We start from the raw sequence: 15022 nt of genomic DNA, 5'->3' as shown, positions 1-15022 counted from the left end.
GGAAGAGACCAGGCACCAAGAGGTCGGATGGCTTGCAGGAGGCAGCAGCTTGGAGGGGGGTGAGAAAGCTCAGGGCCTTTCCCTAAGGAATGAGGACCACAGCAGGGTGGGGGCTGAGCTCCTCCTGCAGCCCGGGCACCCAAGCAGCCGGAGCCCCCTCTTGTGGGAGAGAAGCTGCAGGCAGGCAGGCAGGCGAGAACTTCATCGCTGTGTGTATGCTAACTGTGTGCTATGGGCAATAACCAAATGGTGGACTTAATCCCGAAAAAACACCCCACCTCCAGAGACGGAGGCATATCTACGTCAGATGACGCAAAAAAGTACATTTCATTGCCGGTTCCAAGGTTTTCTTATTTCGACATTCACAGATTCTCATCTGTTTATAAAAAAAAAAATGCTATAGCTGAATTTCACCTGCAGTTTTCAATACCATGGTAAAGAACAGTAGCTCTTAGAATAGCCCAGTGTGATTCCAGCAAATTTTGAGTAATTTAAATTGGTATTGTATAATTAATCAATTTACATGAACTGTTGCAGTTGTAGCGTTTCTCGGGACTCTTAATAGGTAATCATGTAGCCAGGTTTCAGATCCCAATTTGAGTACACTGATTTTCTTTTTTCCTAGCAATAATTCAGAAAAGGCTAAAGAAGGAAAAGAAGGCAAAGAGGAAATTGCAGGAAGCACTTGAATTTGAGACTAAACGACGGGAGCAAGCAGAACAGACACTGAAACAGGCAGCTTCAACAGATAGTCTCAGGGTCCTAAATGGTAAGGAACCAATTTTTGCCTCTGTGTCATTAACTTTCAATTTAAGTGCCAAAAGAAGCTTGTTGTATTGAAAATTTATAACATGATGGGAGGGAAAAAAAAGAAAATCTCTTTTCTTTCCTTAATTCAAGTGATGCCTCTCTCTTTATTGTTTTGTTACTTTATATAGTATGTGCAAATAAACTTACTGGAGAGAATGTCCAAACTAGGACAATTTTATATCATTAGCTTGAGAAGTCAATTTTTTTTTCTTCTTCTTTTTCTCCCCCCCTTTATGCTTGAAAAATCTATTGCTCATTAATCTTCCTAGTCTAACAAAAAATTGTCCTAGCCTCCAGTCATTGTTCAACATTAAAAAAACTGACAAAGGTTGATTGTATTGTAATTCAGCATTGGAGTAACAGGTTGTAAAAAGGGCTATAAGAATCAAATGAAATATGTGTCAGTCTTACCTTTCTATGTTTCTAGACTCTCTGACCCCAGAGATAGAAGCTGACCGCAGCGGGGGCAGAACAGATGCTGAAAGGACAATACAAGGTAGGAATTTGCAAAAGGCTATAAATCTAGATCTTGCTATATGAGTTTTTCCTCAGCTTTAGACTGCTATTCAAGCATGTAGCCTACCATCTGGGCCACATCAAAACAAGTTCAAACAAGGTCAAGTTCATCTTGCTTGTTTATAAGAGAGAATACATTCTGTGCTGATAGATTTTCTTTAAATTAATAGGTAATTTCTGTTTATGAAGTGCAATTAAAGAAGAATAATTAATTCGAAGCAATATTGGGTTGAATCTCAGACATGTTGAATGCAGTTTTTGTGAATATGTATAGTTAGATTTAAAGGTGTATTCGAAACATTTTGAGCCTTTTAACTATATGAATGGCTAAACCTAATGGGTAACATTCAAGGCATGATGAGAATTTCATAGCTAATATTCAGTGGCAGTTGCTGAAAGGTGTGTTTCAATAAGCTACTCTGAGCATTAACGATAAATAATCTGTTTATTCCCTTCTTGGATTTTTCATTTACCATATCCCATTATTTACATTTTAATAAAACAAATCTGCTGAGTAAATTTATAAATGAAATACTAAAGAGAGCCATATTACTTCCCCTGTGAATCTAAATCTATATATATATTGCAAACACCAAGATATTAGTAAAGAGCAAATTTTTAAGATAGTATTTATGTTATACTGTCTTCTCTAGTCAACAGGCTAAATCTACCTACATGAATACTAAACAGTAAAAAGAGCATTTGTTTTCAATTGTAAATGAAGGTGCATTTTTCAGAGGCAAGCCTAAAATGATTAGCTCCAGTAATCACTCTCAATTGCCTTTATTTTACATTTTGAAGTCAATCATCTTAACAGTATCATTTGACATCTTCTGTGTGTTATTTAATCACTTTTTCTAACTCCTAAAGAGTTGTAACTGGTGTGCCACAAGGAGGCTGTAAGAACAGAATAAAAAGTCAACAAGCTTTTAATGTATTGAGCATATAAACAAATACAAAAGGGGCAATAAGTTCTTACGTAGGACAAACACATGTATATAAACAAAAACATTTAGATTTAAAAAGCAAGTTATATCTGCAAAGTCAATAACTCAGAAGTTGGAGTATGCCAGATTAAACGTTGCCTGGGAAGTGGGTACATGTTACGAGGTTTGTTATTCCAGAATCCTACTTTCCTTCCCATAAAATGTATGCCATATTCAAAGTACCATTTCACGTAATTCATTTAGTAAGAATTCAGTCATTATGTGATTTTGTTATAATCCAGTCATTTCGTTACTTTGTTTGGTGCAAAGACAGACTTCTAATTTCTTGGGAGGCCATTCTATTACCCTAGTCACTGCAGTATCTGAGCTGTTTGCAGACATTAATTACTTTATCTTCAGAGCATTCCCATGAGGAAGTGAAGTTTGGAGTATTCCCATTTGAAAGCTGGGAAATAGAGTCACAGAAAGATTAGGGTGACAAATTGCTTAACTTTCGAGTAGCTAGGACCTATTTTTTCAGTATACTTTGCCTTTTTGGCAAATGTATTCAGTGTTTTTAAAATCACTGTTCCTGTTGAATTAAGTTTCATTTATGGGCCAAGATACCAAGCTGGATATTTGTAAAATCAGCAACACATAATTACTGAGTATTTTGGAAGTATGTATTCTAAAGGATTTATCCCAGAGTACACAGGAACAGCACTTCAGCTTTTTAACTGTGATTATCCATTCTTTTCCAGCTATCCTCTGCCTACTTATGCTCAGTTCATATATTTCCATTTCTGCAACAAATGAAATCAAGGACTTACAAGCAACATTCTCAGTAATGATGACCTTTCCTTGATTCATCTGTCCAAGGTGATGCAAGGAAAAAAAAAACCAACCCACAGATGATTATTTAATTAAAGACTGGACCATAATATATTCTGATCGTGATATTGGATCACATTGCAAAGGCAACCTTAATTCTGACATTTCCTGTCTCTACTTTGCAGTCTTAACATATAATTAAAATAGGGGTTTTCTAAGGAAAAGGAAAAAAGAAGCAAGAAATAGAGTTGCAATTTCTTATCATTTAATATATTCAGCATAATTGTCATACAACAGTTCAGAACTTTTAGATCTACCACAATAAGTACCCCTACAACACAAATGTAACTGTAGGAGCTTATTGTCATTGTGGATCAGCTATTATAGGCTGACAGGTTTCAGAAATAGTTCAAGAAATAGTTAATGGCAGACGAGTAATGCTAAGTGTCAGGATTCTTTGTGTTCACTTCCAATATTGGAAGGCGGATTCCTTTTCACCATAAACTCCCTTTTCTCTGTGTCCCCCTTAGCACGTATCCCTGTTACTCCTGTATCTCTGTGTCCAGCTCCTCCTAGTTTCTTCCTCCTCACTCCAATTCCAGCTTTTGTCAATGGCTAATCTCACTCTTTCCTGGCTCTACATTACATTGTGTTTCTTTTTTCCTAACTTGACATTCTTCCAGCGTTCTCTTCTGAACTCAGTTTCATGCCACCCTTATTATTTCTTTAATAACAAGCTCTTTCTCTTCTCCCTGACCCCCAGCCCCCTGTCTCTGTCTGACCCTTCCTGTTGCCTCCTCCCCTTGTCCAGCCATTTCTAGAGTCCATGATGCATTGACATTCCCCGTTACCAGCCTTTTCTGTTTGGTACCACATCTCCATCTGTATCCTGTGCTTCTGCTCTCCTCCCCATCGAGTTCACGTTCCCTACTGCTTTCAGTACACATTCTGTTTCTTCTTCTGCATCTGTCTGGATATCAGGGGGAGAAGCACTGAGAGAAAAGCAAAGACAATTTCTCTCTTCCTATCTCAATATTTAGCGTGGCAATTGTTTGCAGGAATGAGGAGAGAGAGTTGCAGGGGAAGAACTGCTTCATTCCTGCAGCACCGGGATAAAGCATGCTCAGTACAGATGGGCTCCGTGGAGAACTTAGCTGCAAAACTCTACAAAAGCTTTCCAATGGGTGAAACTGGGATTTTCCCAACACTTTTTTGAATCGTCATCAGGGCAACAAAGACCATGTCTTTCCAATTTTGCAAAATTTCAGTTATGTGCTTACATTTTATCTGTAAATGATATTTTGTATACTCTAGTATGCACTATAGAAAAAATATTATATAGAATGTACAATATATTCCATAATAAAGAATATAATACTATCTCTTTCATGTTTCAGGTTCTGGGAAAAAGTACTTACTAGGGAAATACTTATGCCTTTCTTATTCCTCTCAAAAATATATCTGTATCTCGGTATCAAAGCATGTCTGGGGTAATAGTCTCTTTATCCACAATCATTAATTTTCTTTCAACTTACTGTATTAAGCATGCTATGCAGTTCTATAACTAAGCAAACAAAAGTAGGAAAGCTGCAGCACTCTGTGGGGATTCTATTTTCAGCTGCAGCTGAAATACCAAGTGTAATTTCAGCATTTAAGAAAATATTACACAAGCAAATCATAATTAAATTAAATATTTTATCCACTATTTATTCTAAATAAAAGGATACTTGTCAACTTGAAGTTATATTTAATGTTGATATTTTTAACTATCACTTTTGTGCGTAAGGAATAGGACTAATTTAAGTGTAAAAGGTAATTGCATTTGTCAATAAGGGAGGTATGTTCTTTTCTATTTTTCATCATGTAGCACTCATTCAGATTCACTTTTAGTTCTTTTGTAAAGTCTTTTGTAAACTGGGAGAGGTAATAAAAAGAAATCTGAATATGAGACTATAAAAAGAAGCAATACAAGATATTTTAGGGTTGGGTTTGGGTTTTTTTTACATACTGGGTAGATAACAGTTTGCTGACATATCCATAAAATGCTAACCATAATAAATAACCCAATTATGGGTCTCATATTTTTTAACAGCTACAAACAGATACTAAGTTATTAGGAACTGGTGTAGACACTGGTTTTAAATGTTTTCTTTCTTGCTTCTGTTTAAAATAATAATAAAGCAGATTATCCTCTTCTCCATACATATTGTAGGTTCACTAGATGCCTATGCCTAGCTCCCAATCCGGTTTCCCAAGACCCCCTCATCCCACACAAAAAGGTACCATACAAAGATAATGTTTGACTTTTATATACTGTTTTGTTACCAGACCTCTTACTAAGCACTAGAACAATGACATTTACTGCTGCTCTTACTTTCTTATTTCCATTGACTTTTTCTTCCCCATCTGGTTAACTTACCATGTATTTGTCTGCCTACATTATTAATTTTTCTTTTCCTCTATAAATCCCACATTCCTAATTTTCTGTCTCCCAGTAGTTTCCCTCCCAAGTCCTGTACATTCATCTTCATTCAATTTAAACACCATTCCCTTTACGCATTATCTAAACTCCTCTAAAAATGTTCTACATCTGCACTGTCTTCCCCATTGACCATTCTTTTCATATGGTGTCCCTGTCATGCCTTCCTTTTCCCAAATCACTCCCAAATTTTTTTGTACTTTTCTCCCAAAGCTATCCTGATAAGAACAGGAAGCTTAACCAATTTTTCTCTCTCTCAGGCTGCTATTTTGTTTGCTTTCTCCATTTCTTTCCTATTTTCTAGCAATTGCCTCAGCCTGTACCTTTTCAACTTTCTTCCGATTAATTTCCAACTTCTACATGCCATCATTCCGGCTGCTTCTGAAACCAGCTCCATCATTTTCTGCTAACAACCTTCTCACCCTGTTCAGTTCCCATGAATTCTCACGCCTGTCTTTTTTTTTTTCCCCCAAATGTCTGTTTGTGTTCCAAAAGACCCTTTGCACTTTGCCTGTCCTCAAAGTTTTCCTGTCCTCCACTCTTTCAGTCAATTTTTCCTTAACTGTGCATTCTCCTCTAGCACAAATTTTGTTCCTTTTGTCCATCAATCAAATTTTCATACCTCAATTCCTTATTCTGCTGCAAATATTTTTTTTCTTCTAGCACATTATCAGCCTTTCTCCAAATGAGTCTGTTATCTTACCCTCCCTGTCCCTTAGCAAATTGAACTTAAGCTTTCTAAGCCCTTTCCCACCGACTGTTTCTTCTCGCCTTTTTCTAGTTCTCCACCTCTTCTGTAGGCTTGTATTAACAGCGCAGTTAAGTGTAACGCTAAGTGGCCTCAGACTATGCTTTCCTGATGTGAGGAAAAGAGCCACTCAGCTACCATGCACATAAAAGCTTCCAGGGCCATCTGTCTTTTTCCCTCCCAGAAAGGACAAGGCAGGAAATTGAGATGTTGAGCAGATCCAGGGATAGCAAAAGAAAGCAACTGCAACTCAGCACACTGACTGCATAGTCCTGTATGAAGTTACTTATAAGGCCTTTGAAGGCTACTGAGGAAGAGTGAGAAAGAAATTATGATTTAACTTTGCCCATACCAAGAACCTAGTGTGTGTATTTTGGTGCCTAAGTCCTAGGGGAAAGCTGCCCTGCAGCTGCCCTCCACATTAATAAAAATTGCTTACACATAGCTTCAGTCATTTGCCTGAATTGCCTAACCTAAATTGTTTTCTGTCTTGGTTTGAAACTTGTTTAATCTATTTTTCAACAAGCAAAATCAGTGTAATAATCTCAGCAAACGATAGTCCTTGTTTCTTTCTTGCTATATTTGTGTTTGAAAGATAGCTATCTCAAGGACTTCCACATTGAAAAGGACCTTTTGGTGGTTCTGTGAAGCTTGTGCGCACGGTTCCATTTCTGATGTATAAATCTTGGACAAAAGCATGTGGAAATGTGTGATGATATTTCTTATGAGATTAAAAACTTTATTGGAAAAGGCCATTATCAAGGCTGTAAAGTCAAGCATTCCAAAATTAGGAAATGGTAGAATTAAGGTTGTCTTCCGCACCTTTGTTCAACTGTCTTTGTGTATGCATCATGATATAATCTTTAATTATATGATTAGATACTGTATTTTTCACAGTACCCTGTCTCATTCAGTGCAGGGGCCAAGGATGTAGTTGAATAAATGGATATCTATCCAATATTTTCTTTATCTTCAGTGCTCAGTCTGTGTTCTCATGCTTTATATAATACGTGGTTTATATATAATACTTCCATCATTAGACATCGTGCTTTACAGAAGAGGTGTGAATGATTATCTCAATTTCTTTCATATGTTAAATCTTAATTTTGGCATTTCCTAACAGTTGAGTGTTTTGCTTCACCATATGAATAATGTCCTAGGTAACCATTTCATAGGGTTTTCTTTTTAACAAGTAAACTACAAAGTCAGAAGTTTCACTGTGAGATGACATTTGACAACCTCATGGACTTCAATCTTTAGATTCACAGTGATAAAGCTAACAAAGTAACTGATAAACTGTAATACCTTATTATGAGCAGTGTGGTCTAAGGAATGACCATTTTGCCATGGGGGTTTTACAGATAGTTGTTGAGATAAAGACAGACAATCCTGGGATATATTTCATGCTCTTAGACACAGAATCTTCCTTACATTTTTCTTGCAACCTGTATCACTTCTAACAGTATCTCCATCAAGCTTTCTTATTCTTGTTTCTTCCTCATCTCTGGCCTTTGTATCAGTCCTAATATCCATTTCCAAATTTTATAATCTCTTTCTTGCATCTTTTTTGTCTCACCTTTCAATACAAGTTTCTATTTATATCCAGTCATAATTCCAGACTCTAATTTTAACTTCTTACACCTAATATCCTTGTTAATCAAGATCCAGATGTCTCCAGATATTGGCTTATAATACTCTATCCATATGCTGCATATCCAGTTACTTGTCAAGATTTCTCCCTCTAAGAGACTTCAGATGACTTTACCTGACTTACTTGCCCAGTCTGTGTTCTGTCCTCCATCTTTCTTTCTATTCTCAACCACTGGGTGCTGTTCTTGTCTATTCAGTCCAAATCACTCGGACCCCAACTTCAGTCTCAGTTACTGTCAGCCAACCATTTCTTATTACTAGCTCCCTTTCACAGTGTCTTCCAGTGCCCTGGTTTCTGTGTTTCTGTCCAGTCTCAGTCACTCCCCCAGTCACATTTTCTGTCTTTATTTCCAATTACAACTGCATCAGACTTCTTGTCCTAATTTCTCTAAATCTTGAGTTTTACATGAGTTTATATTTGTAGACTTAGAGAAGATTACTGTTGGCTGCTAATTGTAGATAGGACAAATTTCCAGTGCAAGACTACTCTCAAATTAACTAATGATTTTTTAAAAATAGTTTTCAATATCCTCAAATGACAGGACATCTATTTCTTTTCTGGGGACATCAGTTCTCTTTGCAGCACATTTAACTAAAACATCTTTTCTTTAGTCTTTCCTTCATTTATTTTGCCCGTGATATTGAGTGTGATGACCAGCATCAAGTCCATTTCTTTTATCCATTATCCTTCTGTAGAGCTGCTTCAATAATTGCATCTTTCTCCCAGGGCTTCTGTCTCCTACCTTTGCATTTCTGTCTGTTCCTCTCTGTGTCCCCCTTCCTCTTACTCAAAAGCAATTCCATTTGCTCCCATAGCTCCTCAAAGATGAGGTCATCCATCTGTATAATGCCATGTAAACCAATGGTCATATATTCTCTACAGTATTAATCGACTAAACCCAAGAAAAGAAAAACACCTGATTCTTTATACATTTTACCAAGTTTTTTCTTGCTTTTTTTCCCATTAAAACATCTTAGAAATGTTATCTATATATGTTTTATATATATATGTTTTATATATATATGTTATATATATATATATAAACTAATAAATTCTGCATTTTGATTCAATTGATACTTGCTCATGAGTTATTCCATTGTTATTGCCGCTTAGTAAGTACTATGGATTTGTTGTTACTCATTTATTATTGCATGGGACTTCTAGCAGAAAGGTGCTTGGGGTTAGTATAGGGCCAGGATTCTCAAATGGATTTATCAGGTCATTTTCAGAATGAAAATACGTTTTCACTTTCCCATGTGACATTCCTTCTTCTCTGCCGACCCATTTCAACACTGTTTCAGCTTACTTTGTATTGTTACTTCCCATTTTCCTTCCACCTCTGTTTCAACACCCCCACCCCCACCCCCGGCCAAATATTATTTCTGAATATCCCAAGTCTTTCTTATTACGCCACTTCTTTGAGCTGTGAGGCAATGTGTGTGTGTGATCTGGAGCTATGTGTCTGCTGGTTGACCAGGTGGCTGACTAGGAGATACATGCATTCTGAGGGATCAGTGACAAGCTAGGAGATACGCATTTTCTGCTGGACATCTTGTTGCTGCCTCTTGGCAGCTGGGCAAATCAAACAGTACATGATGCTTCTCAGCAGCTGATGGGCCAAACAAATGGTTTTTCAAGCTGCAAGAGACCCACGGCCCACCTGTTGTGCAGGCCTGCTATAAAGGTTGAACATTTCAGCAGGGAAAAGAAGTCAGGAGCTGGAAACAAAGCTGTCAGAAGCCTGGAAGGCAAAGAGATTTTTTTTTTCTAGATATATTGAATAACTGCCCAAGGAAACATCTGCTACTTAGCTAGGCTGTTTATGGAAACTAACAGCTGACTATTCTAGACCCATAGAAATATATAAAGGTTCTGTGAAGCAGCAATGACAAAACAGTGGACTGCTTTTTTTTTGGAAATGAACTACTTTTCTGTGATTTTTAGGCCACTGAGCCTGTTATTCCATTAGGCCAGATTTAAAAAAAAAAAAAAAGGAACCTAATATTTTCCATTTAATTTGTCAAGAAAAAGTCTTTTTTCAGTGTAGGAGTCATCAAAGAGTAAGAAGGTCTGTCTATGTTTGTGAAATACCGTGTCTTGTGAGAGTGTGACTTTCAGCAATCTGACAGATAGATTTTGCATTTTTCTTTTTTCCTGTCTGATTATCAGGTTTCTTCCTTAAGTTTTCCATTCTTAAGTTTTCTGAAGTTCAGTAAGACAACTGGTTTCAGTCTCTACAGCTTTGGTTGACTGCAGACATAAGACAGGACTGTCTCTGTAATGTTGCTGCCATCCTTAGAGTTATTCTAGTACCTCTAGGTAAGAGTAGTGATCTGAGCTACCAGAAAAGTGTGAAAAAGACAACAGAATGGAGCAGAGCTGTTGTAGTGACCCACTAGGGAGTGATGTCTGCTGCCTTGTTATTGATCCTTCTCTGCATGCCAGAGTTTGTCAAACAAATTGATGCATTGGTGAAAACGTATGCACATGCACTGTTCAATTTTAGAAGCTGAAGGATAGTGTGTTTTCTGCACTACTCTTCTCTTTTGTCTTTCTTATGCTCAGAAAAAAAAATATTTTCAGATCTAGTGGTGGTGTTAAAGGGGGGAAACTGTTAGAAGTTCAGTGTCTAACCCTCAGTGACGTTTAGTGGAGCTGCTTTACTAACTCTCTTTGGTTAGTCCACCCAATTCCATTTTATTTTTGCTCAGTCTTCCTAAAATATTTGCTGGTTAAACCTTGTTCCTATTTGCAGTAACACATAATGCTTCATTTTCCTTCTGATTAGTGCCTTAAACTTCAGCTGCTTTTTGACTGCAGTGTGTAACGCCTTGTATTAATGTCAGGGTCATGCACTTATTATTCATCCGTACAGTGCTATGCACTTCAATGAAATTATATACATAATAATAAATAACAACATTAATCTGTGTGCACCACCTTGAATTTCATTACTGTTGCAGAAGGTATATCTCTGAAAATAGGTGCTCTAATTTTTATACATTTTAGAAAGAGCTGGGCTCTCTCCCTGTACACTAATTTAAACACTTTATTTTATTTCACCTTAGAAGAATAAGCCTTACTAGCTTCACCAGCTCACAAGTTTTAAAGACATTTGTTTTACTGATTTTTTTGGTTTGGCAGACAAGCTAGTATAGTTCAGATTTTAAACCTAGGTTGTACATTAGACTTTTATGACATCTCATGCTAGTTTGTCTGTCTTTTACTGTTGAAATCTGAATACACAATGAGGAAACATACAATAAAGATTTATTTTGCTTCATATTTCCTTGACCATGAATAAGTACTGAAATTATCTTACAATGCATGGAAACCAAACAGTAATAAGTATGTTCCCTATCCCCTTGCCCAGGAGTCCAGCACTTTGGCAGGTTTTCAACCCAAGCTAATCAATTAAAGACAACATTGATTAACTTAAACAGAAGGTGGTATTGATTGCAGGCAGTAACCTATAAATAGACGATTGTTTCATAGTGTTCATAGGTCATTGTTAGCTACACCTTTAAACTTTAAGGTACATAATCCTGTTATCTATCACCCGAAAAGCAAAGGAAGGACATAGAGTTAATAAACAGTTACGTATATGTTGCAAAATATTCTTATAGAGCCCCCTCATTCCACACTTGTACTCTTACATAAACTTTTTCACATTTTCTTTGAAATTACTATCTATTGCAATTTACATCTCATTTTATAGCTGTATATATACGAAGCTGCTGGAAATCAAATATGTTCATGGCTTTTCTACTGAGATAAATGATTAATCAATCAGAGGCTTTCTTCCAACATGGTACTTTAGTGCACTTTTAAAGCAACTATGTGTAAAATTAATGACTAAGCATGAACAGAGTCAAGTGGGAAAATTCAGGACAATAAGAATATTAAATAAAACACATTGTGCACCAAAAAGGCTATTAAGACTTTATATAAAATTGTTTGGACTTGCTTCATTCTCGTTCATCTCTTCCTCCCTCCCTCCTCCATGTTCATATTACTCAAAGAGGGAAGGATAGGATGGATGAATTCTTACCTAACAGACTTCCGAGGTCACCCCAGTCGTCTTGCTACCTGGGAAAGATGGGCACTGCAAGCCACCATCCTACCTATTTATGTTTCCCATAAGTACTCTGTTCCCTTCGTGTTTCTCCCTCAGAAGGTAACTGAAACCTGAACAGGCTGGTAAAAGACACATTTCTAGCATAGTGTCATCAGCTGAAAAACAAATCACTTTTTCCCTTCTAGAGAAAGAACTAAAAGACTTTATTTTTTAAACCAGGATGAAAAATTGATTAAAACAACAACAACAACATTATTTCAGTGAAATGGCGATTCTATAGCCTCTCATGAAACAGATATAAACAAAGTGGATTTCTAGTTCATTCACTACTGAACTATAATTCTGTGCCTCTGTAGGTTGGTTGGGGAGCTAGATCTGCTGACTGTAAGCTGTTAATCAGTGTTTGCCTCTACACTGTGTAGTTAGCTGTCCCTTTTTTTCTTTTCTTTTTTTCCCTCAGCCACGTTTACTACTTCTTAGACAAGCACTGGAAAGTGGCATCATGTCAGCTGTAATGTGTGTCATAAAGAAGATTCTTTCTTGGCATTTGGTTTTTAAACTACTATAGAGATTAAAAAATGCCTGATGTTTGTATATCATCCCCTTATAAAGGAAATTCATTTGTCAATATTAGTGTTGCATTCTTCTATGAAATCATTAAAACTTCACCATCAACAGACCTCAAAATATTTAATGGTTTGAGATTTTTCCTATAGTTGCGCTTCCCTTGTTGTGACTTGTCATATGAAGCATGAGGGAGACAACTCTTACACCAAAATAACAGTAATAATTTTCAGTTCTGCTAAAAGTACTGTGCTTTAGAGAACTACTAGTACAAACTAGTAGCCAGTAAGTTACTTTATCCACTTAGCACACATAGGAGGAAATCTGACAAGCAGATCCCTGTCACCTTCCTGAAAGACACTACAGCTTCTTCTTTTTACCTACTACAGTAGGTAAAAAGAAACATCAAATCCAGATTAGATTTCAAGTGTTGAATTTCAAGTTCAATAAGATTTAAAACATTAAATATGAACAGTGGCCATCCTGTTCAGTGGCCCTTTTTGACTGTCAGCCACTGCCTGCATTGAAGAAGAAAAGAAAATTTCTTAGCAAGCCATGTGAGCTAATCTCCCAGGGAAGGTCATCATCAATTTCCCATCTCATCCCTGCATGTCTGAAACTCTGAAAGGAGATTTTCAGAAAGAAGTTAAGATATTCTTATCTTAATTAATTCTTACACTATTTAAAACGTGATTTAGTTGTCCACAAGTAGATGACTAGTGCCATTTGAGATGCTCCAGGGCATCTGAGATATCTGCATAGGGTTAATCATGCCTATGGAAGATCCAGGCCTTTCTGGAGCAGCAGCTGGAAGCCATGCAGGATATGGAAGGCTGACTCAAATCATACTAGATGTTGAATCAAGCCCTTTTTGCTCATTTAGAACACCGTTGAACATATTACATTCTTGACCTTGGTTATATTAAATGGAAATTTATAGTTTATTATATATTTTGAATAAAAATATATTTATTACTACATTAATTCCAAAGGGAAGGTCTGTGCCACTCTTCTTCTAGCATTTTTAGTGGAAACACACAAACATTCATGGGATAATTTCTCTAGATCTTGCTCTCCTGTTACCTGTGGACTAGCTTGTATCTTACATAGCATTTGACTGAGATATGAAAATGTGAGATGTGGAAAAAAAGTTGTGGTTGGTTTTGGGTTTTTTTTTTTTTTAAAGAAGCCCAAACTCACTGATTTTCAAAATGATCTGATATTTTTTACCATATGTGACTCAGATAGCAGCCCTTTGGCCAAGTAGAGAGCTGGCCCTGGTTATGTCAGCCCAGAACTTTGTTAATATGCCTTAGAGTATTCTTGTACTTTCTCTGTTCTTTGAAACATCTTTGCCTTCTATCTCTACATTCAATATTAAAATCTTTCCATAGCTGCTTTCTTTTTTACAGTTTTAAAAAAAATATATATTCAATTTCACCGTGAAGCTTGCAAGAGTAATCATATGAAGAAATAGCTAAAGAAGTAAAGTTGGCCTTGAGCAGACATTCCACAGAATTCATTTATTAAGAGTGTATAATTCTTTTCAATTGCTAGTGTAAATATGTATATCAAAACAGAAAACAAAATCACGCATCAGGCTGAAGGAAAGCATGGTTGTGCATAATAGTTCTGAGAAACTGTTTATGGACAGATTATTCATGAGAAAACACTAATTTTGTAAATCTACCAAAATTAGCTAGTCCAAAAATAGTCTCTTAAATTGCTGTTATTTATTTTCAGAGGATACTTCATCTATTATAATGTTTCTGCATGAATGTAAGTTTTAGTAAACAGAGATTTATTTATTTATTTTACTGATTCCAGTTTGCAGCCTTGTGGTCTATCTCGGATAAATTGTCTTGAGCTATGTCAGGAGTAACTGGAAAGCTAGTAGAAATGTTATCATTGTAATATCTGAACAGCTTTGCAATCTTTAATGGATTTAATCTTCACATCAGGAAATACTCCTGTGATGCAGAACAAAGCAATTACCTTTATATCATAGAGGGGCTAAGGAGCTTGATCATGGATATGTCAGAATCTGTGGTAGATCAGGGACTGAACTTAAATCTTGCAAGAATTAAAATTTTCATTCTGCTCTTCATGTTTTTGCCCTCCCTTTTATATGTTCCTTCATGCTCTCTCATTGTATAGACATGCAAAACTAGATGGAATTTACCCACTTGAATATTGGTGGTAGGATTTATGTCCCGAAACTTCATGCTAACAGAATACATGTAACACATTATCTGTGCTTGTTCTGCACTTGCTCAGACTGATGGCTAACCTCTGTGAATATCAGGGTAATGACAAAGTGCACCTGGTGTAAGTCTTTTCAAGTAATTTCTTTGTTAGACACAGCTTTGAAAGTACAACAACATATGTTGCCTAGCATTGTTTGATTATTACTTGATTT

General features: G+C 36.5%; 1 protein-coding gene across 4 annotated transcripts in view; it reads left to right on the top strand.

The window, feature by feature from the left end:
- The window catches only part of DACH1 (dachshund family transcription factor 1), a 366962-nt gene that overhangs the window by 328979 nt on the left and 22961 nt on the right, over nt 1-15022 (top strand). For 3 of the 4 annotated variants that reach the window (XM_075527170.1, XM_075527159.1, XM_075527151.1), the window contains 2 exons: nt 626-769; nt 1238-1306. In XM_075527170.1, the coding sequence (XP_075383285.1) occupies nt 626-769; nt 1238-1306 (213 nt within the window). Of the gene's footprint in view, nt 1-625; nt 770-1237; nt 1307-5295; nt 5363-15022 lie in introns of all 4 variants that reach the window. The other variant, XM_075527176.1, reaches the window with a different exon arrangement.

This window comes from Mycteria americana, chromosome 1, assembly GCF_035582795.1.
Source record: "Mycteria americana isolate JAX WOST 10 ecotype Jacksonville Zoo and Gardens chromosome 1, USCA_MyAme_1.0, whole genome shotgun sequence".
Taxonomy (NCBI): domain Eukaryota; kingdom Metazoa; phylum Chordata; class Aves; order Ciconiiformes; family Ciconiidae; genus Mycteria; species Mycteria americana.
The sequence above is the reverse complement of the archived record's forward strand: the minus strand, read 5'-3'. Positions and strand labels throughout refer to the sequence as shown.